Here is a 25799-nt window from a genome sequence, read left to right on the forward strand (position 1 = left end):
AGCGACTAAAACTATACACTGTGGTAACATTATTCAAGTGAAAAACTTGTGGGAAACTTGATTTCGGGATAAACTAGAAAGGTACTCGCAGCATTAAGTAATGATAGACAAACTATTTTTGAACATTTATTTTTAATAAACACATAATTGGTTTTTTATACTCAGTCTGACATATGTCCAAATCTTTCCTTAATAAATATACAACCACGAATATTTTCCAGTCCTTAGTAATAACCAACATCATAATAACTACATGCTTCATGTACTGATTAGTAGACTAAAACTAAGAATTATATAATATCAAAATATTTTCGACTTTGTTTAACAATTTGACATTTATAATATATATTTGACATTTCCCGCGTTTTTCAAGTCCGCCATTGCAAGTGAATATTAAATTTCTAATATCGGGAGCCCGTGATATAAAACAACATATATTTACAAGCACTATATCACAGCTCGCATTTTTATAATGTGTATAAAACTGCGGGATCATAAACGAAATGATCACTATCAAAACTTTTGTGGGCCCTCGATGTTTATTCTCGTTCTATAAAAACATTGCCATATACAATAAAACACAATATACATACAATTTTTTTTTTCATAAACAAACCAAAAAAAGGTTTAAAGTACGTGCTTAGAAAACGAATAAAAATTATATTTATCTGTTGTACGCTGGCGTTATAATAAGAATTGAAAAATAGTTTTGAAACAAAAGTAAAAATAAAAAAAAACACTGTTGCAAGCGGTAATAAAGGACCAACCACCAACTTACATAAATCTGACTTTTAATAAAATTTGATGTGAATATTTATTGAAAATTAGGACTAGATGTGACTACAAGCTTACTAAAATTTATTTATTTTTGTAACTTTAAAATTTTATTATACTATTAAATATCCCAAAGTTTTAATGATTTCAGCTACTCCGCCAGTAACGAACTGCGCAACATTTAAGTATCGATGCATTTTACACACAACCAAATATATATATAAAAATTAACTTCCTATAAATATTTACATGACAAAATTTAACTCATTAAACTATACGAATATAATGAAACACAAATATGTACTAATCTTTTTGAAATGATAGCTTAGAATCTTGGACTTTACGGGAAATTAAGGTCATTACATTTTAAATGTTTGTTTTTAACAAATTTATAATATTCAATAAGAGAAGTTAGATATTAACACTGTGGACATAGAGACAGAGCCATCTATCTACTTTTTGTTTTTTTTATTTGACACAAATTTTCAACTAATATAGCAGCTGTATTATTCTAATTTCGGATCGAGTTTGGCGATGTTCCACGGCTTTGCTCGGCCTTTTCTAGTTGAGCCCTCGGGCCTTTCTAAGGGAATCACAGGAGTAGAAGACGTCCGGTCTAAGTGTTCTCGTAGAAGGAACTATTGAAGTGTGTCGTCAGTAAGTACACCACCGCCTCGTATGTAGACATCATGATAGCTGTGTTCGGTATTTGTCTGACCAACTGCGTTCCGAGACCTCTGTTGAATTAAATAACAATTAATTATATATAGAGCCTGATGACGGTCAAGAATAAAGTCATTGGTGACGTCACTCTTATAAAACGACAATTGCTTTTTACTCCGACATATATAAAAGATCTCCGATTTTTGTTAATTTGTTATTACATTATTACATAGTTTGAAACCGTTTTTTTAGAAAACGAATTATTCTGTAGTAGAACGGATTTACCTACTTTATTGAATTGACGTCTATCAGAAAACGTCCAGTAACGAAAGAATAAGTTATAATTCTATTCATTGTAAACACAAAAATAATCTACTTTACTATAAAACTATGTATTATAAAGTCTGAAAATAAGAAAAATAATTTTTGCGAATCTTCAGATGTCACGCTTAATACTTAGTCTGGTAAAAAAGTTAATGAATTTAGGACTTTATAATACATGAGATGCAGGGGACTATTTGCACTTTCCATCTATTTGGTACGGAGAACTCTACAAAGATTCAGTTTTTCTTTTTGATTATTTGAAATGTCCATATTGACTATTAATGTTATTTAAATAAGTCATCAATATAATATATTCTTACTAACCTGTACACCCCTCTATAGCCTTCTTCCAACCACACAGTATGCAGCGTCTGCCAGAACTTCCTATACTTGTCACCTTCCTCACGGAGACGGGTCCTGGCCACCTCTGTTATCACAATCAATAATTTAATTTGTGTTTTATTTTTTAAATTTTATACACAAGTGTTTAATATCCGGCCAGTAACTGTAGAGCGGAACTAAGGAGGTTTGTTTATTTTTATTTAAGTTTATTTCATGGTGTTCTAAATTTGAATGTATGTGAAGATAGTGATTGGAAAATAGTATTTTTAATACTAGACTATAAAATAAACTTGGACATAAATAAGGTTACAAGAGTATAATTGACTCATATATACAAATTTTTGTGTATACATGGTGTTGAAGAGGACTTAGTTTTTTTTTAATTCTATTTGACTTCAATCAGTTTTAATAGGAATTTTAGTAAGTATAAAATCCTTAGCACCCTTACCGTGCGGGTACGCAATACAGGATGCTACAGTTTTCGAGAAGGCCCCCGCCGCCATGAACTCCAGGAAGTCCCTCGGTGAGCGCGTGTCGGGAGGAGTGCCGTCGTTGGCCCGGGCCGCCATCAGACGGGCCTTCACACCTTCGTACAGTACGAAGTGGACCACCGTCTCGCTTATGCCCATGTACGATGCTGTTATACCCTTGTAGAAACCTCGAACACCCTGTGTTATTTATATTAGTTTTATTACATCAAGCTATGTGATGATTTCTCTGTCATTCCTGACATCGTCAGTTGACAGGGTATTTTTTTTTTGTAACATAAAATTTGCATATATTTGTCTGAGTTACACGGACCTTATGAAAAATTGTGTCTGAATTCAAAAGGTACCTTTTTTGGTATTAGGAATGCAGATCTTGTTATTTGTGCATATTTTAATCGTTTTCTAAAGGACTAGCATTACTTTTCATTCAACTGACCGTTTTGTCGTATATTTTTTTGATGCACTGCCACGCCGTCACCGACTGCCCGTCGAGCTGGAGGCGTGTCTTCACAAACCAGATGGGGTTAGTCATGGTACAGGACACAAAACCTGAACACGAGGCATGAATTCAATACACTTACAAACATTTTCAGTTAAGAATTTTTTCATTTATAAATTCACACATAGTCATGACGAAGGTCATTGGATGAGTTACGGGAAACGCTGCGTATTTAGTTCGATGAAGTAACTCATGGTAAACACAGATTTGTATAGCTTTTAATATATCTGACAAGTAGATGTATTATTTTAAGCTTGATTATCTTTTAAACTAATTAATTATACTTGATTATTAATTGATATGTTCATTATTTCAGTTTTCATTTCGTTCATGCATCGCATGTTATAGTATATTGGTATATGTATGAAATACTCCAAACCGTCAGTGTTTCTGACGATCCACTGATAGTAAGGATGCTGGACGCAAATTTGGCAACGAAAAAGCCACCACTTTCTATATTTAATCGAAAGATACACACAACGTGAACGAAATGTATAAGACACTGAACGAATTGATTATTTCGTTGTATTAAATAAGATATTAATACTATATATTTATATATATATACATATATATTGTAGTAACTTCTATATAAAACTTTATCACATAACGGGTAATTCTCAGTAACCAGATAAAACTGGCCTTAGGAATGACCGAAATGTAAGTACATATATCATTTCTTATTATTATTTTACGTTACTTTACTGATAATTTTTTTATGCGTTTGTGTGTATGTATGTGTGTGTATGTGTAATCTATTTTTAAGTCAAACTCCTTAACTCCACCAATAGCTCCCATGTACATCTATCATTCCATTTATTATGAGCGTAGCAATTGATAGACTACTTTTTACGCGTATGAGAATATGTAAAGATTTTTCACACTTACAAAGCCCTAGTAACAATACAATTTAAAATAAAGTAAGTTTCCGTTTACCATAAGTCCGCATCACACTGCACACTGAGCGTTTCGAGTTTTTCATTAATAAACCTACGTTGATATTATGTGATATGATATATGAATGGTAAACGTGGAACGCGCCGTGTGTAGTGTGCCGATACGGCCGTGTCACGTGTGTTAAGGCTGTTCTATAAATAACTTTAACGACAACTATATATTTACGGACCGTTATTTGATCCGTGGGAGGACAATATATATGGACATTTCATATATAAACAGTTAATGTTAGTCTATACATATATTATTATATATTGTCAAATAAAATTGCTTTGTCATATACGGAAGAGACTTATTCTAGTAAAAAAGTATTTTACTCAGAATAACGCATATTTATTTTAAAGAACTCAGTAAAGGTAATGAAGATGAGATAGAAAGTATCTCTAATTAAGGAAAATAGTTATTTTAATTCATACACATACATTAATAGTTTAATATACAAAAATAAAATACGTAAAAATTGTATACTTTATTACAATAACATTTCACTTAATTCTTTAAATAAATAAGCCAAACCATCATTCCGACCACGTCGACAAAACATTACAGTGTGATTTGGTAGTATTAAATAAAGCTCGTACAGCACGGATGGTACACTCGCAGCGTTTAAAAAAAAAAACGCTATTAGACTGACCTGCTGCACTGGCTGCTGACAGGTGGACTATTGGAGTGTCCGGCGGCAGGTGCTGATTGAAGATGGCTTTCGCTTGCGAATAAGTGCAGAAGTAAATAGCTCTAGAGGGCGCCACGCCTACGATATTTGGACCCAGACCCTTGAAAAGCGCCCGAGCGCCTTCATTCTGTACGATATGTCTGGAAGGAGAAATAGTATCATTCGAACCATTTCGTTAATAAAAAAACGAAATATCTTCTAAGAAATTTGGTAACAAATTATTCCAATTGAACATGCATCAAAAAGAAAAGATATGTATATATATTCATATATATACATATGTATAAATATCATGAAAATAATACAAATACAATATATATGTGTCTCACAAAATTTCTTGTAACTGTAAAATTTCATTTTGGTATAAAACATTATAGTTAATACATTATTTTTAGATCCTTTTATTGTTAAATTTCTAAGAAACTCTTACTCTGTACTGAGCCTACAAATATGTTTATCCAAAATACACAATCGGAAAAAATTGAGGAGTCAAAATATAAGAAAAAAATCATTTAAGGCGCTTTTTCACATTGACATATTTATGCTAATTGACAGACTTATAATGTATGTTAGTAGTTTCCAATTAATAGCTTTTCACTAAAAGCATATGAAACAGCAAAGTTTCAATTTTTTGTCTGTTTGCACCACCTTATCTCCGGTAAGGCTAGATTGATTTTGACGAGAATGTCACTCGCAGGTAGCCAATGTCTTAAGGAGTAACTATGGCGACTTTTAACCGACTTCAAAAATACACGAATTTCACAAAAACCAAGAATTCGACTAAATGTTTATTACGCTATTAGTCCTTCAACTAAAGGTCGATTTGAAATTTTTTTTTTAATCGAAAAGACACCAACTGAGGTATTTCTATCGTCACCAAGTGAGGATCTGATTATGGTATCTAAAAAAATAGAATCAAAACCCTCATAGTGACAATGTAGCCCTCTCAAAGACAGTTTTATTGCAGGGAAAACCGTAGGCGGCAAACTAGTCTCTAATGAAAACGCTCGCTAATTAAGTAACTGAAAGTATTTAGTTCCATAGGAATCTTAATCTAATCCCATCAAACAAAATCCATAGGAACCTCTAAAGTGTTATCTCAGCTGATTTATAATTATAATTGCAAGCCATTAACAATATTCCGACATAAATAGCACCGCGACTCAATCTTTGATATAAGTAAACGTAAACAAACATCACTATGACGTAAATGGATCGAATAACCTGCCAGAGATAATAATGTGTAAACAGAATTCGACATTGGGTTCAAATTTAACTATTAAAACTCTTATCACGCGAACGATTAAATTTTAATATGGATTCTTGGTTTTTGAGAAGTGTTACTATTGAGTTAAAAAAAAAGTAATAATATTTTCGGTCATACTACGCGTATGTTACTACATATTTTAAAAACTACATACTCCCGACGTTTCGGTTACTTTGCAGCGACCGTGATCACGGGCCGACGAGATGTGAATGTCTGTCAGTTGGTCTCGTAATTGAAATGCATACTTGCGAAAATAGATTTAAATAGATTCATATACAATTTTAATATAATTTCTTTGTAAAAAAATAAGTAAATAAATATCAACATATCAGAATCTTTTTTAAAGTTATCCCGTATCTAAGATTGTCGTATCGCGATCGCAACCAAAGTTATCGCCCCACATAATGATTTATCTACGACATACCTCTGCCGCACTGTATCTGTAAATTACGATATTTGTACGTTATATCAAAGGCCAATCATATATTTACACAATCAAAGATATTTTAAGGGTTGTCTGTAATAATTAAACGTTGTCGATTACAGCCGGATTTAGAGATGGCTGGGTACGTTTTAATTTTTTTTTTTAAATTTAACATAATCGTTAGAAAGAAACATTTATATTTAAAAAAAAAACTCGATTATTTCTAAATAAAATTATTAAATGATAGAAAAAAATATATTTTAACTAGAGCAACACAACGTCAGTTGGCTAATGATATTACAAAAATAGTTGACATGAAAGGAAATACATATATACATATATATATAATAAAATATTTATGTGTCAATCCTGATGTTTTGTGAATATTTTAGTTTATTTACGAGACGTTTGCAAATTATCCATGCACGTCTGACGTGACTGTCATATGAAGCTTATCTTTTAGCACACGAATGATAATATTGTTGTTACTGGCTTTAACCGAATATTAAATGTTATTTATATATATATATATATTGGTAAATATGTATATTTTTATAATATTAATAACGGATATAAGGAATCAAAGTATATATGTAAGGGTCTTAAGTAGCCAATAAACCTTTATTGCATAGACATATACGTGTCGCGCTAAGCCATAAGACTGAACGACAGAACCTTTTAGAATAAAATGATGTGCTTGCTTATACATGACATCCTATTATTATTACACAATACCGAGCATCAAGAATAACTAATATACAACAAGCTCTTAATAAAAAATACACTGACGTATAGTTTTAAAGTCGGTTCTGTTAAATTTAACTTATTTCTGTCGTTTAACTTAACATTGTACATAATCAAATTGCTTTCATTAAATTTGAACGTGTTAGAATTAAATAATACGTAATTTTTTTTACAGTTGTATATTTTAATGCTAAGGAAAACGAATAATAGTATTAAGTTTATTGTTTGTGAAAATATATCATGTAGACATGGAGTATTGTCAGATGTCAATAAAAATGTTTATCGTTATAAAAAATTCTGTGTAACGTACCTTTAACACAAGTTTGGTCACTGAATACGGAGCGTTTTCAGTTTTTCGTTCATAAAACTCATGTAGGTTGGCGAAGATACAAACTTTTGTTAGGGATATAGAGGACATTTTTTACGAAACAAAGAAAAAACTGCTGGATGAATTGAAAATATCAAAAAAGTACGAAATTCATATCTTTGTAATTACATTTAAATTTGAATTTCAAGAGTGAAAACTGCATTTGTATTACATTAATATTCTAAACGTGCATTCAAAAGTCATTTTGTATAAAAACATGACGCGGTTGATGACCCAGCGACACATTCCTTGCTTCTAAAGACAACAGTCTCTCAAAAACTCACAATACGTCACCAATATAACAACGAAATATGTTCAATAAAAACAGGAATAATGAAGACTAGTAGTAATAAAGATTAGTGTAGTAGTATTTAGTTCATGCAATTAGTTCCGTTACGCATCAATAAATACTATTAACACATTCAGTATGCTCACTCCATATTTGTATCGCTAGACTACATACGTAACTTTAACAGTATTTCGTGGGTTATCGAATGACAAACGGGAAACGCTTCGTATATAGTATAATGATGCAAAACTCGGGCTAAGCGTAGAGCTTTATTGCGGTGGAAACACTGTTTAATATTCGGTTTCAATAACCGGTTTGCTATTTTAAGACCGGATCGCCGCTTACCGATGTAAAGCGGAAAGCGATCTAGTAATTTATTGTTCGAGTTACATTGAAATATGCAGCAATGGATGATAATTTTATATTTATTATACAATTACTCTTAGACAAGTAAAACCGAATTGTAGCGATTGTATACATGATTAGTTATATTTTTTCGTTAACATATTATGTAATTTTAACGCAACTGTAGTATTGCTTTGAACTAATAGACACGAACAAACGATCCGAATGTTCCCGAAGATAGCCGAATGGAAATCGGCAAAACTGTCAGTGTTAACCCTTTACTTGGCAAGAACTAAAAATATGAAAAAAAAGGAAATTATTGATAAATTTTGTTTAATTTATGAATGGACAACTTGAGAAAAATAAAAATAAAAATCTAGGTATCCTAGGTTTCGAGAAAACTTAAGTACATCACAATGTACACTGCCAATTTTACAGAAATATTATAAATAAATTGTTTGTACATTTTGGTGTACACTACCAAGGACATAATGAATTACATTATTCAGGTTATTATAAATTTATTTCAAAAAAAGGAGGAAATATTTAAATTATTCTTTATTATTTTAGGTGAAAATTACGAAAGCAATTACGTTTTATTTTTCCCACAACAAAACACAAATGTACGTTACATTTTATACAGTAGACAGATGTTCTTCCACTCTTACAATATTTGCAACGCATTGTTTCATTACCTGCTTCTGGAAGATGACCTGTGTTATCAAATCTGACGCTATCAGTTGGTCGGACTGAGACTGGTTTATGGATTTTCAGATTCTCGCCTATATCGTCTGTAACGTTTTGGTTTGTTCCTATTCTATTAGACTTAGACAACCCATCAAACAATTCAAATCTGAAATCTTTCAATGAAGTCTTCTTCCCATCTCTTCTATGTAGGAGCCAAGCGTTATTTATACACATATCAACAAGTTGTGAAAATATTCCCAAGTACCAACGGTGACTTTTGAAGGGAGTTCTATATAACGATATCAACATATCTGCTAAATCGACCCCTCCCATATGTTTGTTGTAATGTTTGACCACTTGAGGACATTCTACATCTACTTTCTTTTTCTCATCCTTATCGTATCGTTTGATTGTTTCTAAGGGGTACGAGTCTATGTAGGTGCTAATAAGTGTAACCACTTTATTGTCGTTCCACTTTACGACTGCCAACTTATTCTTATTGCAAACCACCTGGGCGCTAGAACCGCGTTTCTTCTTTTTTAATTGTTTGTCAGTTGGCAATAACTCTTGACAGCCTCTGAGACGATTAGTCCTTATTGTTCCTAGACTAAGGATCCCGTATTCTTCCCGCAGAATATATGTTAGTTCAGGCGACATAAAAAAGTTATCAGCATACACAATGGCCGGCTTTTTCTTTATAGTTTGACACAATGCAAGCACTACCATACCTCCTAAACCAATTGTAGCTTCTTTCTCTGAAAAAGTCAGTCCACGAAAGGTATCGTCGCCACCATACAGAATAAAATCGTAGATGATACCCGAAACACCCGCACGGACAAAATTCTTAAACCCCCATTTCTTAGGTTTCATTTTTATGTACTGCTTTCGTTTACCTGCTTTACGACCTTTATAAGGTATCATCATCTCGTCAATGGAATATTTTCCTTCTTCTTCAATTTTCAGAAAATTTTTGCGTATTTTCTCCATTAGGGGGCGAATCTTGAAATAACGGTCTGAATCTTGCAAAGTATTATCAACAAAATGAATATATCGACGTATTTGTTGATACTTTTTGAGAGGCATAAGATCAGCAATGAGAGGGTATCTTGTTTTTCTTGCCCAATAGTCAGTATAAGCTGGCATCTGTACTATACCCATCATGATTTGAATGGCCAGGAAGCTTTTAATCTCATCTTCTGTCAGCTGAATAGATCGACCTAGTTGTTCAACTGCATATAAATTTGTATTATAAACAATGTCAGTAATTAAGTCAGGAGAAAAAAAGAAATAAAAATAATCCAGTACTGTCTCTATTTGTGTTTGATGGAGATTGTATAAGTTTTCTTCAAGAGATACATTGTGACGAAATACTTCTAGTGGTGAAAGGGCTTCTAGTGATGATGCTATTGAAGGTGGATCAGAGGTATCTGGTGAAGGCGGTATATAAGCATTTGCTTCCTCATCAGATGTGGAACTATCGTCAGAGCATGCGTTTTGAGCGGGTACCAAAGCCAAGATCTTATGGGCGCGAGTTAGTTGTAAGTTCTGCAGGCGGAAAAAGAAAAAAAAAAGTTCAAAGCAGACAGTTTTTATGAGAAGGTAAAAAAATAAATAAACAAAAACTGCCGATTCGTTGAAAAACAAAAACTGTGTAAACTTAGCAATGTACAGCGTGGTTACCATAGTTCATTTTTAGTATTTTAGTGCGTTATTGGCAACGTGCAGTGCAGTGTACATACATTTGTTTCAACCAAAATCGGCCATAAAAATTGACACAGTAACGCATAAAACCACTTTTTGAGTAATACATAGTTTTTAGATCAAATAACACACCATTTTTTATTAGTTTTTGAGCTAAAAAGTAATTTATAACGCAAAAACTTACCCGGGTCCCGCCAACACTTTGTTGTTTCGAAGCCATTTTGAATTTGACATGTGTTGTTCAGTGTTGCAACAACGAAAATATTTTTCTACTAATTCTAAATTATTTAGTAATATTTTTAATAAAAACAAAACAAAAAAGTATTATTATTTAACCAGTAAATTTTTTTTGAAATGTATGTACAGTCTAATGTACCTTACCAAGTTAAGGGTTAAGGTGAACAACGATAAGTCGTACTAATATTTCTGATGTAAATTTTTAATACTCGCAGATATTCGTAGATCGATATAATAAGGTCGTTTATAGATGTTTGTTGATAATGAATATCCAAGGCAAACAGCCAATTGTATAATTACAGTTGCAACACATATATCAAACTTATAGTAAGTCGTATGTATATTCTTTCCTTATATTTTTTTATTTACCTTGAATTTGATAAATTTTAATTTCATTCATTTATGCATTATCATTTAAGACAGGAAGAGAACCTTGCAAAATTATCGTTTCCGACGAAATGCGGTTTACAGTAGAATACTTCAACTGACTTATTCGGTGACGTTTTTATAATGTACTAGTTTATGCCCTCGACTTCGTTTGTTTGAACTTCGAAAATAGAATAAGATAGTGAAATTAACTTTCGTTATACCACGGTTTATAGTGATTTGTATTCTCTATGATGTTTAATATCTCGTGAATGACGTCACACATGAATACGGTCCAAGTCCTATGTCAGTCTCCTGGTACTAAGTTACCCCCCACCAATTTTCACCAATAAATAGTGTAACTAAAATGACTTTCTTTCATATACGTACAATGTATATGTTTATTTATGTTCAATGAGTCACATAGACATTGAAATAACTTTACATCTGTTTAAAATTGAACTCTATTTGCATACGATCTTGAAATACACAAATATTCATTACATATTTACTTAAGTCGGATATAGCGAAACAGTTCAAAGTCCCATAATGTAACATATGACGGTAGAATCCAGTGACGTCACTAAACACAAGATGGAGTTGCCTGAACGTATTTGTTATATATTTTTGTTTTAATGCTAGTGACTCTTTAGCATGAATTATTTCAAGCTAAGTAACTATGAGACTATACTATATACAAGTGAGACGAGGACTTAACTAAATCCAACCCATATTTTGGTCACATTATATTAATGCCTAAAGGAAAACTGTTTGTGATGATATAGATTCAATTTTATACACGTATAACTAATTTGCATAATGAAATTGGAGATTAGGACTAACCTCCGGAAACCTAGACCGAAGTAACTTCATCTATTTTCGCTTAGAATGCCACTTCTACTGATTAAATTAATGGTACAAACCTGTGTTTGATATGCATGAGTCTAGACTCCAGGTGTATAATATCGATTTAATAGTACTATTTCTACTTAGACAACCATCAATAGTTACGCTAACCATAATACTATCTTAAGTATCTTAAACTTCTTGAGGAATGGATGCAACCAACTAAAATAGACTGATTTAATACTACAACATCTATTTAGAACATGCATTTGCGTCTTCGCTAATGATTAAATTGAAATTATGATACGATATAATGTAAATATTCTCACCTGAGGCACTGTATGAGGGTCATCCTGGATGTGGTCCTGGCGTGGCCCGCCCTCGCGTACTGCTGCACCTGACAATTGTAGGACATCAGCATTCGATCGGCTTGTCTGCTGTAGGCGAACATAGCGCCCATCGTACGTCTGTAGCCCCATTTAGCCTCCTGTCATTATATGGCCGGTTAATTTTAGCGTTGCCGATTACAAGCGCTGAATCGACGTTTATTGAGCCTTCAATAAACTTACTACAAGTGTACGCCCATAAAATAAAATATAGATTATAGTTCCTCATTCATAAAACATAGCAAGAGATCGTATATACGTAGATCTTTGAAGAAAAACTAAAAATTTTATGTATTTATATTGAAAATACAAACTAGTAAAACTGCAATACCTTCGTCACAAGTTTGAATCGTGTCACAACAAATGAGGCGTTTCCAGTTCTGCGTTAATATTTATGAATGACTAACTGTTAACGGTCTGTTTATAAGTGACAAGGCGAACTTGTAGTAAGAATAAAGCAGACGACCGGCACTATCTTTGAGACAATTTGTTTGTTGTGAACTAATTTTATATTGTTAAATATCAATTTCATTTATATATGAATGGGCATATATTACGTTTTATATATTAGAAGATTTTATTTGTTGACTTATTCACCGATCTCTGGCCACCGCTAGGTACTTTAGAGTTTATTAGAACGTTATAATCACCTCTGTGACCTTTGCTCTTAAACATTATAAATTCTTACGCTGTTATAATTCCCCTCCTTATGTAAAAGTAAAATTTTTGATTACTTTATAATTTTAATAGTATGATTACCACCAGTTCGCGTCGTCTCACCAGATACAAAGCTTCTCCAGTTTCTTATTCAATAGTCTACGTTAATAATATAATTAGCGAATATTTTGGAAGAGGAAACTGGTGATGCCCCGTCTTTACTGTGACGACTTAATCTTGAGGTCATCATTTTTATATAGACCGGATAGTCCTTCATTATCATTCCACTCGTTGGAAAATGAAAATGAGGTTGTATTTCGGTATCCGCCTGTTTAAGGGGGTGGGAGTGGGGGGGGAGACGCCCAAATTACTCGAAGGAAACGCGGAATCAGTCAAACTATTCCCTCATACATGTCATTTATTTTTTTATATAATTAAAAGTCACTGTCAACCCTTATTCGTATTAATTCCATATATCTATTTATATGTACTACAGTTTAACTTACAGAGACAGGAAAAAATAAATTATATATGAAACTTTTACATATACGTGAGATCTGGAAGAACGGATGGGATCAACTCCTTATATGAAACAGTTGAAAGGTCATTTTCAATAAACCTTTCGTGCTTTTTAATAAATTGTAAATCACAATTTTACTTATGAAACAGCAGCAACTATTAGAAATTATATGTGAGCTGTGGTTCTAGGTCCAATTATAAGGTCAAAGGTCGAATGCACTTCACAGTTAATTCAAAACACTTTCTTATGTCCGACGTTTACTATAAAGCGACATTTAAAACGCTTGAAGCAACAGACCCTTAATAAGCAACTAAAAGGTTAGACCAATGAAAGCTTTTCACTGTGTTCATAATATACAAAAGGCTGTGTGAGTATAATCATGTAATATTATAAAGAGGGTTAAGTTTTTAATCTAAGCGAGATTTTTTTAAAGATAATTGAATATATAATAAATAAAGCACATATAGATGATTGATGTCGAGTTTAATTCAATTATTTCGAAGAACATTATTTAAATGTTTAAAAACCATAATCGCATAACGAATTCTAGACAAGCGAATCTAAAGTTTCGGAGTATCTATGTATGTGTGGGGGTTTGTTGATGTTTCACAAATAAACCGTCGAGCGGCTTTTGATGAAACTGAATATTAAGGTAGTTTAGACAACATATTAAAAAAGGCTATAATTTTTTTTTTTAATTTCATTCAGACGCCGAATCATCGATCAAGCTATAACAGTTATATTTTGTATGAAGTGACGTGACACAGACTGTAAATATCCTTGCTGGTTGTTTAACAAATTATATACATTTAAGGAAGAAACTATTCAAAAAAAAATTGTAATATGTAAAAATTTATGACATTTCATCTAGATAATACTTTTTTTTAAACATCAAGAATTCATTGAAAATGTCCAATAAGCAATTAGTTAGATATAAATTTAAATGACAGTTAAAAGTAGTTTTTAATTACTACTATAGTTATTGTTATATATTATAACAACACATGGATTTTGAGTGTTTGTAACTCTACAAACTGTTGTGCAATTTACCGTTCCTTGGACGTCCTCTGTTGTGATGCAATAGAATTTAAAACTGTGCAACATTACGTGTCATAAGATTTTAATGTGGAATAAAATATATGGCTAACATTAAAATGATATTTAGTTAGCGATCACTACATTTAATTACAGAACGTACACAAAATATATACACATAATACACGGAATCATACTATGTATTTGAATTGATATAAAATAATCACATTTATATTGTTATTGTATCTTTTATATTGAGAAAATATACTTTTGGTACTACTGTAAAAATCAAATACTTATATTTTTATATATATTGTTCGTTTAATTAAATAGCTATATTTATATATCAGCATCTAGCGACCGCGACTTCCCTACTCTACATATCGCCATAAATTTTCATCTTTTATAATATTATGTCACCTGAGGCCTACAATTTCGTGTGTTTTTTGACGTAGTGACAAAGTTTTTGCATGTACTCGAAAACCCACATTACAGAATGCGAAGTGGCTATAAGAAACGTAGTTGTCTAAGAATTAAAACATAGAAAAAAAAATTTAAAACCCTTCCCCATAATATATATATATACAGAATTGGTATGAGACGTACAGTAAGTATAACAGCGGGTTATGTATAGGACCTTGAAATATTCGGCATTTGGGTTAACGCTGCAAACACGTACAAAAAGATTAAGATAAAAAAAACACACACACACACAGACACGTAGATAACAAGTGACACCGATCATAATGACTATATAATTAATCAACTATCAATATTGTAAGACAAACATTATTAAAATGATAACAATATAAATATATAAATAAAAAAAAAATTCAACTTTACAAAGACGATTTTAAATTCGCTATGTTTAGGAAATATAATGGAAATCAGGTCATTAGTTCTGGATTGGCGCCAAAACACGAACCTCGCATATCTATTGTTAAGTTTTATCAATGTCTTTAGGAAAGATAATAAATACTCCTTCGTTGCTAACAGTGACATATTATTTAAATTATTTTTGCTATCAACATAGAAATGTATATAATATGAATCGGTCACGTCATACTTTTTCAATGAGATTTCTCGTTATATAATATATTACATAATAAAATAACGTTTTTTGTTTAAATTTATATGAATTAAATAAAAATATGTAGTACTAGTGATTAAGGAACAACAACAAAGTGATATATATATATATATATATATATGTATAAATAAGCAAATAGATCTTGATATAATTGTTTACTTTCATATAATGGTTAAAAATTATCATACATTTAAAATTACAAATGAATTAAGTTAAAAATAAATGATTTATTATAGAAAGGTCTAAAGTAAATACAAATCTCAATTGATCTATCGAAGTACTATCTCTTAAACATTAATCGACTGTTTCCAAAGAAATTTAAAATTGTCTTCGCTACGTAATACATATTTATTTTATCATTACGTAAATAAAGCTAATATTACAAAACAATGTTTTTAATAATTCATATTAAATATTTTATAACCATAAAAAATAATTATTATTTAATTAGTGACAAACTGACAAATGACACAAGAGTTTTTTTTCAGCGTCATTAATTAGATCGAAAGAGGTCTTAATATGACAGCCATTTTGCCGCCAAATCAGACAATATGTCTTGTCTATAAATAAATAGCAATCTATCAAGATCATGGAAAATTAAACGAAGACTGACAAGAGTTTTTTTCATCAAATGAATCGCTTTGTTTTGATAATCAATTACCACCGATAAGAGAAGTTGTTACACTTCATAAAAGGATACTGGCAGGTTTTTTCTATAAATATATATTTTTCATTTATCTTATTTGTGAATCAATTTATTACGCATAAATAATCCGTTGGAATGTAATCTATAGTTGTTTTCCCTATTTATAATTAAAAAATAAATAATAATGATTACAACAACAAAATTAGATTTTAAGTGCATATAATGTACTTGAATTCCATAGCCACTATTCTATAAAGAAAATACTATCACAACTTAGTACATATCTCCATTCGCCAGTGTCATGAAGATGGGCATGGTATGGCATGTGTGACCATCGCCAATGATGGAAAACGTGTTCTATAAATGAACTTCGAATGAATAAAATCATCTCGGGTAGCTGTGACTTTGGGCAAGGTCGGCCTTATCGTAACGATCTACTCATTAAAGCATCTAATTGCATTGGACATAGTATTTTTATAACGTAAACAACTCGATAATAATAGCGTATAAATAAATAAACAATGCAGTTAATATTTTAAACGGCCAACATTACTATTCATGACTATGTTATGTAATATTAAACTATAAATGTCAACAGTTTACACAACTTGTGTCAATGAGCTCGCACAAGTTCGTACAATATAAATACGGACTGCGCCTCGTGGTTGATAAGTAGCGATGTAGAATGAGAATAAGAGATGGCGCTAGTAGTATTCTGAATCACGCTATCGTTTCAACTTCGCTGGAATACATAAGCTCACGGAACTTTTTGTATCGTTGCCATCAGAAGGGTCTTAACTGACTCGACTGAACAGCGAATGATGAATCAGGATATGATATCAATGATTACAATCCGCTCGTTCAAGCCTCAACTATCGCAGAGGCTTGATACGAAGATCTGACGCTGCGGCCAATTTTTAAAAACCCATTTAAATTACCTAATATAGTATATATATTATATAAATATATATGTATATAATATATGCACATAGAAGATATATCTGTACATCTTAAAACTAGTCTTCTAAATAATAGAAATAAAATGACACTACGAAAAATCTAGGAGGTCCTCCTAACCACGTTACCCTTAGATGCTTGTAAATTTTTACCATAATTTGTATATTCTCGTAAAAAATTACACCTTATAGAAATCTGTCCATAATAAATTATTAAATATCATTCCTCTTCATATAAGTACAAAACACCTGCATAATAATAAAGATTGTTATAACTATTCTAGAAGATTCTGGCCATAATAATAAAAACGTGGCCAGTAAAAGTTCTGGAACATTCTATTTAGATTTATTTCTGGTTACTAATGGGCTGGTACAAATTTATTATCAACGAAAATACCATTCTTTATGGCATAACTAGCGTATGAGGTTAAAGTTAAAAATGCGCATTTTAAAGTATACTCTTATATTATGTGACAGTAATTTTTTTCTTTATTATGTGCGACTTAATTTCGAATGTAAAACGAGTAGAATAACTTGCTTTTTTTATGTCTATAACATTAATTCAGTTCCGACTCGCATGTTTACACAAGTTTTTTATAAACTACGCTTCATTTTAATCGATTTACTGACCAGATACTTGACAAATATCAAATATTCGCGATATTTAATACGTAGATCTTAAAAACCGAACCCTTAATTATTATACAAATAGTATTACTATTAAAAATCTGATATAAATAGCTGCCAAATATTTCTGGCATGAGAAACTTACCAAAAATACGTCGTTTATAACTAGACTATTTTGTATTCGGGTGATTTAAAGTGTTCAAAAAATATATTTACTAAATAAATATTATGAAACGGTTTGATATACAGATAATACAAATCAAAAATTACCCTGCATACTTTTGAATGTAATATCAAGCGACTTGTTTACTACAGTCTATGGCAGTGTATTTGTAAAACCAATTATAACTCATAACCGGGGCACGTAGACCGATGTCAACAAGCCCATTATGCTGTTAGATGCCTATTTGTATAAATGCAATCGCAATACGTACACAGTCATGGCGCTTATAAAATTTACCTTTCATAAATTGTAAGGAATCATAGCACGCAATCGTTACGCAATAGACCGCAAATAAAACCTTTTTTGTAGCTTTCAATGTTATTGTATGGGTATAGTTGTACCCATTTAATTTAATAAATCTATAGATTTAATAATGAAGTAAATATCATTTGCTTGTGATTGTGATGTGATGTGATTTAAAATGTTCCAAAGCAGGAAAAACAGTAATAAAACCATGAGAAACTCAATGTTATTAGATAATTAAGAAAAACAACATTCATACACTGTTACTCGATAAGATTCCTGTGATTGTCAAAATTAAATATTTACAGCTATTGACTTTAAAAAGTTTAACTAAAAGTACGAAAAATATATGGTCCCCAAAATATTAACTTTTGGAATTGGTGTCAATCATGTGAACTATGAAAAAAGTGTAAAGATTACGAAAGGCTTCACTTAGTCATTATCAAAGACACATGGCATAGTTTAATTTATAAGCAAGACTGTTTTTTTTTTTAAATAATATTTTCATAAATATTTTTTTTGTTGACAAAAATTTTCATCTAAATGGCCAGTTTAATTCATTCACTATACAAAATATTATTAACCGACTTTAGTTGATCTCTGCTTTTTTTATGATTTATGATCTTTGCGATATATTTTGTTAAAAAAAAATCTACACACTTTGACACTAGTAAGGTAATTGTTGATATTAACATTTAACAGCAATGTCAGTTTACAATTTTTTACTTACAGATGCTATTTTATTCTAAAAAATTACAATTACCTTACAATAGGTAATTTTTTGTATATCATTATAATTTTATCAGATTCTTGTGATGAAATCGCATGTATAATTCATGGACTTCATGAATTTATTCAGTATTGTAGTAAAATTGGTGTGAAAGTTTAAAAAAAATTGGTATGATTAGTAAAATGTATATATTTTTTTATATTTATTCCCTAGCAACAGGCTTAATGGGCAAGTCAATTGTCATTGTTCTAATGAATAATAACTAGACTTACTGTAATGAGATTATAATTTGTTGAGAGTATTTAATTTTCTTTATTCTTTGGCAATTGGTTCATAAATAGCAAATAATTTGTGAAAATAGAAATGATACATGTAGCAAAAAACCATCAAAAAGATACAAAAGTTATTTTGCTATTCCCACTTTAGTGCACAATATAGAATTCTCTTATATTATCGTACATTATTCATCTCTTTAATAATGGGCCATAGTTGAGAAATAATTTACCTGATGTTTGGGAATCTTAGAACAAACTCTTTTGGAGTTAGAGGCTCCAGATGGTGGTGTCGGAGGAATGCCTACTCCCTTCGAAGATTGCAGTCTCGTCTTCACTACTTCTAGAGGACATGTAACTACAGCCCCTGCGGTGCCAGCAATTCTAGAATCAAACATTGTCAGCTTTATCCTTACTCCCTCTTAATATATCCAAAATCTAAGTGTATAAAATTCTTATTCATAATGTCTTATAAGATTTTAATTTACATTTGACAATATAAAACCTCCAAGGATGAGATTAGTTTACAATTTAAAAGACCTTGAGAATGTTTGTTGGAATAAAGTGAGGATAAAATCATGCATGTAAATAAACAGTTTCAAATAAGAATTTAACGACTCATATAATTGGAGGTTCATATCCGAAAATAAATAAAATTCAATAAGTGCAATATCATAATAGCACACAATATGAATTTCAATGTGTGTTTCTCTGATTCATATACACATATATAGACCGATAATACTATCACATTCTTGTTCAGAAATATTGTTTACTGTTGCTTAAATTTTCGTAATAACAATGTAAAAAAAACATAAGTACTACGTGTAACCAGAAACTTGTTACCTATATGCGTTTTTACAATTGATAACCGGCTATTTATAAATAAGAAACGTGAGGTGGCGTAAACAACAGCACATGTCGCTTTACAAAACTATGCAAATACGATAACTGCGCATTTCATTATCAGTAGTAGTGATAAATAAATACTTACCCGCCAGCAACAAGATGTATAGCGGTATCCCTTTGCGACATTATAGATTCAGAATAATTACATGACTGCAAAATGTGAAGTCTAAAAATAAACAAATGCACTAGCACCACATATAGCAACCAATGTCTACACTCTTATTTATTATGAGTCTGCACTTGAACATTTAAATCATATAAAATTATAAACCAAAATTTCGATCTATAATATCTATCAATCCATGAAATTATATTCAATTACTATTAAATACTCATATACATTAATCACAACTTATACAAGCTTTATAAACAGACGTCCGCCGACGGTCTCACCGCACATTCTTCAAACACGATACGAAATCAACTGAAAAGAGTTCCCGTCTAGCGACTCACGTGAACAATCACACGTTCACATCTTAAGACTGAACGAGATAAAAATTGCAGAGGAAACTAAATCGTATTATGTTCAAAAAAAGAGCAAAGTCGAAAAATTGTATAGAGAAAACTAAATCTTATATACATCGTAAACATACAGTGTAATGGTTTCAGTATCCTAAGTTATAAAATTTAAAAGTGTTGTCATATATGAAAAAATATATATTTACATATAGTCGGAATTGTTTTTCTACATATTCAATAAAAAGATATAGGCTTCGAAAAGTGTACAGAACACTGAATATTCACTATTGTTATTGTCTACAAATTTAATACAATAATAATATCTTTTTAAATTTTAGACAATTGTTAAATTTTGGATTTAAAGTACATAAATAAGCAATAAAAAAGATTTTATAATTCAATAACTTTCAGAATTCAAGTAAATTTTTAAAATGCTATCTTCATTTCAGAGCAAAAGTATATAAAATATACCATCTTAATATATACAATATATATAAAGCCTCTAAATTTTATACTGTTAAATATTTATAGACTTAAATTGATTAGTATTTACTAAATTATTTAAAATTTATCATTGTGATATCTGTAAAACAGTAGGTTAGTACATATTGATTTAAATATGACAATGACAGCTTACTAGACTTCAGAGCTGAACAAATCTATCCAGATTCCAGTAACCGGTGACCTTATTGAGATTGCATAATTGTTATTAAGTTATTATTTAACAAGAATTGAACTTATTATCATTTTCTCTAAATTGTATTATCTTTAATAATATTTAGAAATCATATTAGCGAGGAAAATGTTCGCGACTCGCAGAATCGGCTCTCTGATGTAATTATACAATAGGATTTTACTTCATAAATAAATTGTTAAGTGATTCCCCGGATTAAATAAAATATGAAATTAACTTATTCTAAGATCATTAATTATAATATGTTAGGATTCTAAAATTAATCTTCCTAAATTGTTTACTGTTACAGTCGGAATGTCGGCGCATCTCGTCTGAAGCATACTCTTCCGGATTTACCGTATGAGTACAGCGCGTTGGAGCCTGTGATCAGTCGAGAGATTATGAGTTTGCATCACTCCAAGCATCATGCAACTTATGTAAACAATTTGAATGCAGCTGAAGAAAAACTTGCTGCTGCCCAGTCGAAAGGTTGATAAAAATATTCCTTAAATATATGACTTCCCTAACAATTGAAGTTAAAAATGTTAAACAATATAAGAGATTACATGTTAGTCAATAGACAGATTTCCTTATTGGCAATTATGATGGGTGTACTCCTGGGATTCTGTATTTCATTCAATAATATAAAATTATTTGTAGTCTAAAATCTTCTCTTCTATAAATGTTCTTCTATCTTAATACCAATATTTCTACACCCAGGAAGATCAGAATAAAAATGATCAGTAGTAGATGAAAACTATCAGTTGTTGTCTAATTTCTTACATAAAACAGTGTAATGAGATCTAAGATTTTCGCGAGTATTCATTTAAATGAAACTAGTATTATTCGGATTTACTACGCGGATTTTATTATTTAAAAACTACATAATCCCGACGTTTCGGTTACTTTGCAGCAACCTCACGTCACGTGACCTCGTCTACCCGTGATCACGGTTGCTGCAAAGTAACCGAAACGTCGGGATTATGTAGTTTTAAATAATAAAATCCGCGTAGTAAATCCGAATAATAGTAGTTTCATTTAAATAAAACAGTGTAGTCTACATTACTGTTGTAAAATTTTATTGCTTTTATTAACATAAGAAATGACATTAAAATCAGCCTCCCCTTAACAGCTGCGGATACAAACACTATATTGTCTTTACTGACTGCCGTTAAGTATAATGGCGGTGGTCATATAAATCATTCTATACTATGGCAGAACCTCTCACCTACGCGTTCTGAACCATCCGATGAACTGCGTGAAGCCATAGAGCAGTAATTTTTTTTTCTAAATTATTTTGACTATGGTTTCCACAAATAGTTCTCATATATTAGAGACATAGTAGTTGTCATCATAGGTATATTAATTAGGTATATAAATATATGTAATGTTATGTATTAATGTCTATTTGTCAATCGAGCCAAAGCAAAGTCAGTCTCTTTCTTGACAATGTTAAATAAAAGTTAATTGATATGAATGCTGCGCCGTTGAATTATCCAATTGTTAATGCAATAATAAAATTGTTGTGTAACATGAGATCTGTCTTCAGGAGACATACAGACCGTGATCAACCTGGCACCTGCCTTGAAATTCAATGGAGGTGGTCACATCAATCACACTATTTTCTGGCAGAACCTTTCCCCGAAAGGGGGTAAACCATCTGCCGATCTCACCAAAGCCATTGAAAAGTAATTATTGGATCTAAAGTCCATTTTTCTTCCCTACTCACCGCCCAATCCTACTTCACATCTCGCTACCCTTCCAAATGGCTATATAGATTTATTCTTTAGATTTTTGTATGAACCATTAAGTCTAAGTAGCTTGCACCATACCTTTTTATTATATATTTATAAAAAGTAATGAAGTTACATTTATATATATATCCTCACATATTTTTCAAGTGTTGTTTATAATTTTTATATATTATATAAATCAATTTAACCTTGAAAATTTCAGTGATTTTGGTTCAATGGAGAATATGAAGAACCAGCTCGCAGCAGCATCTGTGGCTGTGCAAGGTTCAGGCTGGGGTTGGCTTGGTTACAATAAACTCATGAAGAAGTTACAGATTGCTACATGCCAGAATCAAGATCCTTTGGAACCCACAACTGGTAACTATATAATGTACCTTGCTTTTGTCAGAACAAGTTTTTGATATCAGACATTTGATGTCAGGTATGGAAGCTATGTTTGCAAATATATATTTAATGCCAGCTTTCTTCTTGTTTAAATCTGTTGTAAATCATTGTTGCAAAATAGGTAGGCAACATATATTATTGTATTACGCTTTGCAAGATACTCATGACATAGAGAATCTTTCTTAAAAGTTTTTGTATAACAACAATCAATACATTAATTGACCAATACATTACAGATAATACATATAGTAATATTTCTTGCAGGTATCGTTCCGCTATTCGGTATCGATGTGTGGGAACACGCCTACTACTTACAATATAAGAATGTAAGAGCTGATTATGTCAAAGCTATCTTCGACATTGCCAATTGGGAGGACATCTCATTCAGATACAAGAATGCCTCTAATTAAATATTGTTTTTTTTTTGTTTATGTAACCGCAAAAGCTATTGAAACTAGTTGCACTACCTTTAGGTGTAGTTGGCCGAGTGATGGAGATGCCTTAAGTTAAATATATCAATAATACATTATAAACTTGTCTCATTTTGCTGTATGTTGAACTTTATCTTAAAATAAAAACAAACCTTAGCATAAAAATGATATCTAAGATTTCCGCAAGTACTCACTTAAATGAAAATAAGGATTTGAATACTATGTGTTTATTATTTTATATTTACATGATCCCGACGTTACAGTTCCATTGCAGCAACCGTGATCACGGGCAGACGAGAAACTTTCATCTCGTATATCCGTACATAAAGAACTAAGCGTTTCTTATTATTTGAAAACCTTAGTTTCAACTAAACAAAAATATTTTTACATTCGAAATCTAAGTATAAGCAAGTCTCTCTGTATTCCATACTAGTTTAATTAAAGTTAAAACATAAATGTTTGCAAACGTTAATTATTATAATAATTACAAGGAAAACCTAGGAGTCCATTTTAAAAATAAAGCACTTTATGATTTTGTTATGTTCCGCTTCCTTGTCAATCATATTAAAATTAAATTATCTTTGTCATGAAGCATTGTTTTAAATGCAGTGCAATGCTGAATAATGCATGCTACATTAAAAACTGACTAGTAAAAATAATAAAGCACTAATAATTTCAAATGAAAATACCTAAAAAGGTTAAATAACTTCCAGTATAAATAATTTTTTCTTAATTACTACCAACTAATTAAAATGCTACAAATTCTAATACAAAGGTTATTTTGTGGATGTTCGTTAATATAGATATGTTATTAAAGGATATTATTTATTTGCCGCAAATATTATAACATTAAATCAGAACACAAAGATTTTATAAATATCATAAAGCACAAATGACGTAAATTATATTCTATACCGTTATAAGCAAAATTGCAATACTCCTTGCATATTCCTAAACGGGCATGAACATGTTAAGAGATGTGTCAATGTCAAAACAGTTTGATATTGATGGTTGTTCTGGGCTACTAGTTTGTGAAATATAAATAAATATAAAAAGCATCTTTTGATATTTTTCGCCAAAGGTTTGGGCGTTCAGTTTTCGAAAGTGCACTTTCACTGCGTGTAATCTGGTATGTATTTATTTTATAAGAATAACTTTAAAAAACTGAATATAACTATTCGTCAGTGTTAGTGTTATTGATTTTTCGGAAGAAAGTCGTATTGAGGATATAAAGCAATGTAATTGAAGAATATTATTCGACTAAATCTAAAACTTATACTTTTACATGTTCTCACAAAGAAATTAATATTGTTTTAAGTTAGTAAAGTGTTAAATGTTTCATCAAATAACAATATGTTACTGAACAGTGCGTAAATAATTACCTTCGCGTGTTAGTCAATACTAAACACGTAACGAAAAAAAAAATTAATTAAGAAATATTCCATTTTGATATTTTTAAACAAAGAAGCTGTTTATTTTTGCTATTTATTTGTAACAAGATTATGAGTTATTGATACATATAAAATTACATTAAATATATATTATGACTTTAGAAAAATAGTACAAAAATGTTTTTTTTAATGAAAGACTAAAATTTTTAGAAATTATACATTTATGTATAATATTATTTAGTATTCTTTACATATAAATGAAAAAAAAGAAAATAAAAGAAAATTAGCTAGAGTATTAATTTCTTAAAGTACTTTCAAAAACAGTAATACTTGACCTACCTCATGTAAAATGTCATCAAGCAAATGCAATTTATGTGAGGGGTGGTTCATTGTAATGAAGGGATATAGAAATTGTTATTG

The 25799-nt window shown here is 30.8% G+C and overlaps 3 protein-coding genes across 4 annotated transcripts; 1 reads left to right on the plus strand and 2 right to left on the minus strand.

The window, feature by feature from the left end:
• Window positions 1-113: 113 nt before the first annotated feature.
• On the minus strand, window positions 114-20869 carry LOC116771101 (mitochondrial carrier protein Rim2). 2 transcript variants are annotated; one of them, XM_032662811.2, is made up of 8 exons: window positions 20373-20869; window positions 19612-19762; window positions 12323-12390; window positions 4682-4860; window positions 3028-3140; window positions 2552-2771; window positions 2086-2188; window positions 114-1511 (listed from the first exon to the last, which is right to left on the minus strand). In XM_032662811.2, the coding sequence occupies exons 1-8, from the start codon at window positions 20411-20413 to the stop codon at window positions 1391-1393; spliced, it is 996 nt and encodes a 331-aa protein (XP_032518702.1). In that variant the 5' UTR covers window positions 20414-20869; the 3' UTR covers window positions 114-1390. The 2 variants fall into 2 exon arrangements, with proteins under 2 accessions (XP_032518702.1, XP_032518701.1); XM_032662810.2 differs by having other exon boundaries at window positions 12323-12480; window positions 20373-20867.
• On the minus strand, window positions 8700-10912 carry LOC133319267 (piggyBac transposable element-derived protein 2-like). The gene is made up of 2 exons (XM_061523082.1): window positions 10729-10912; window positions 8700-10388 (listed from the first exon to the last, which is right to left on the minus strand). Exons 1-2 carry the CDS (start codon window positions 10762-10764, stop codon window positions 8718-8720), a joined length of 1707 nt encoding a protein of 568 aa, XP_061379066.1. The 5' UTR covers window positions 10765-10912; the 3' UTR covers window positions 8700-8717.
• A 519-nt stretch (window positions 20870-21388) lies between the features above and the next one.
• Window positions 21389-24090, plus strand: LOC116771346 (superoxide dismutase [Mn], mitochondrial). Its single transcript, XM_032663180.2, has 5 exons — window positions 21389-21580; window positions 21730-21908; window positions 22969-23107; window positions 23376-23530; window positions 23822-24090. Exons 1-5 carry the CDS (start codon window positions 21549-21551, stop codon window positions 23965-23967), a joined length of 651 nt encoding a protein of 216 aa, XP_032519071.2. The 5' UTR covers window positions 21389-21548; the 3' UTR covers window positions 23968-24090.
• The last annotated feature ends 1709 nt before the right edge of the window (window positions 24091-25799 follow it).

This window comes from Danaus plexippus, chromosome 17, assembly GCF_018135715.1.
Source record: "Danaus plexippus chromosome 17, MEX_DaPlex, whole genome shotgun sequence".
Classification (NCBI taxonomy): domain Eukaryota; kingdom Metazoa; phylum Arthropoda; class Insecta; order Lepidoptera; family Nymphalidae; genus Danaus; species Danaus plexippus.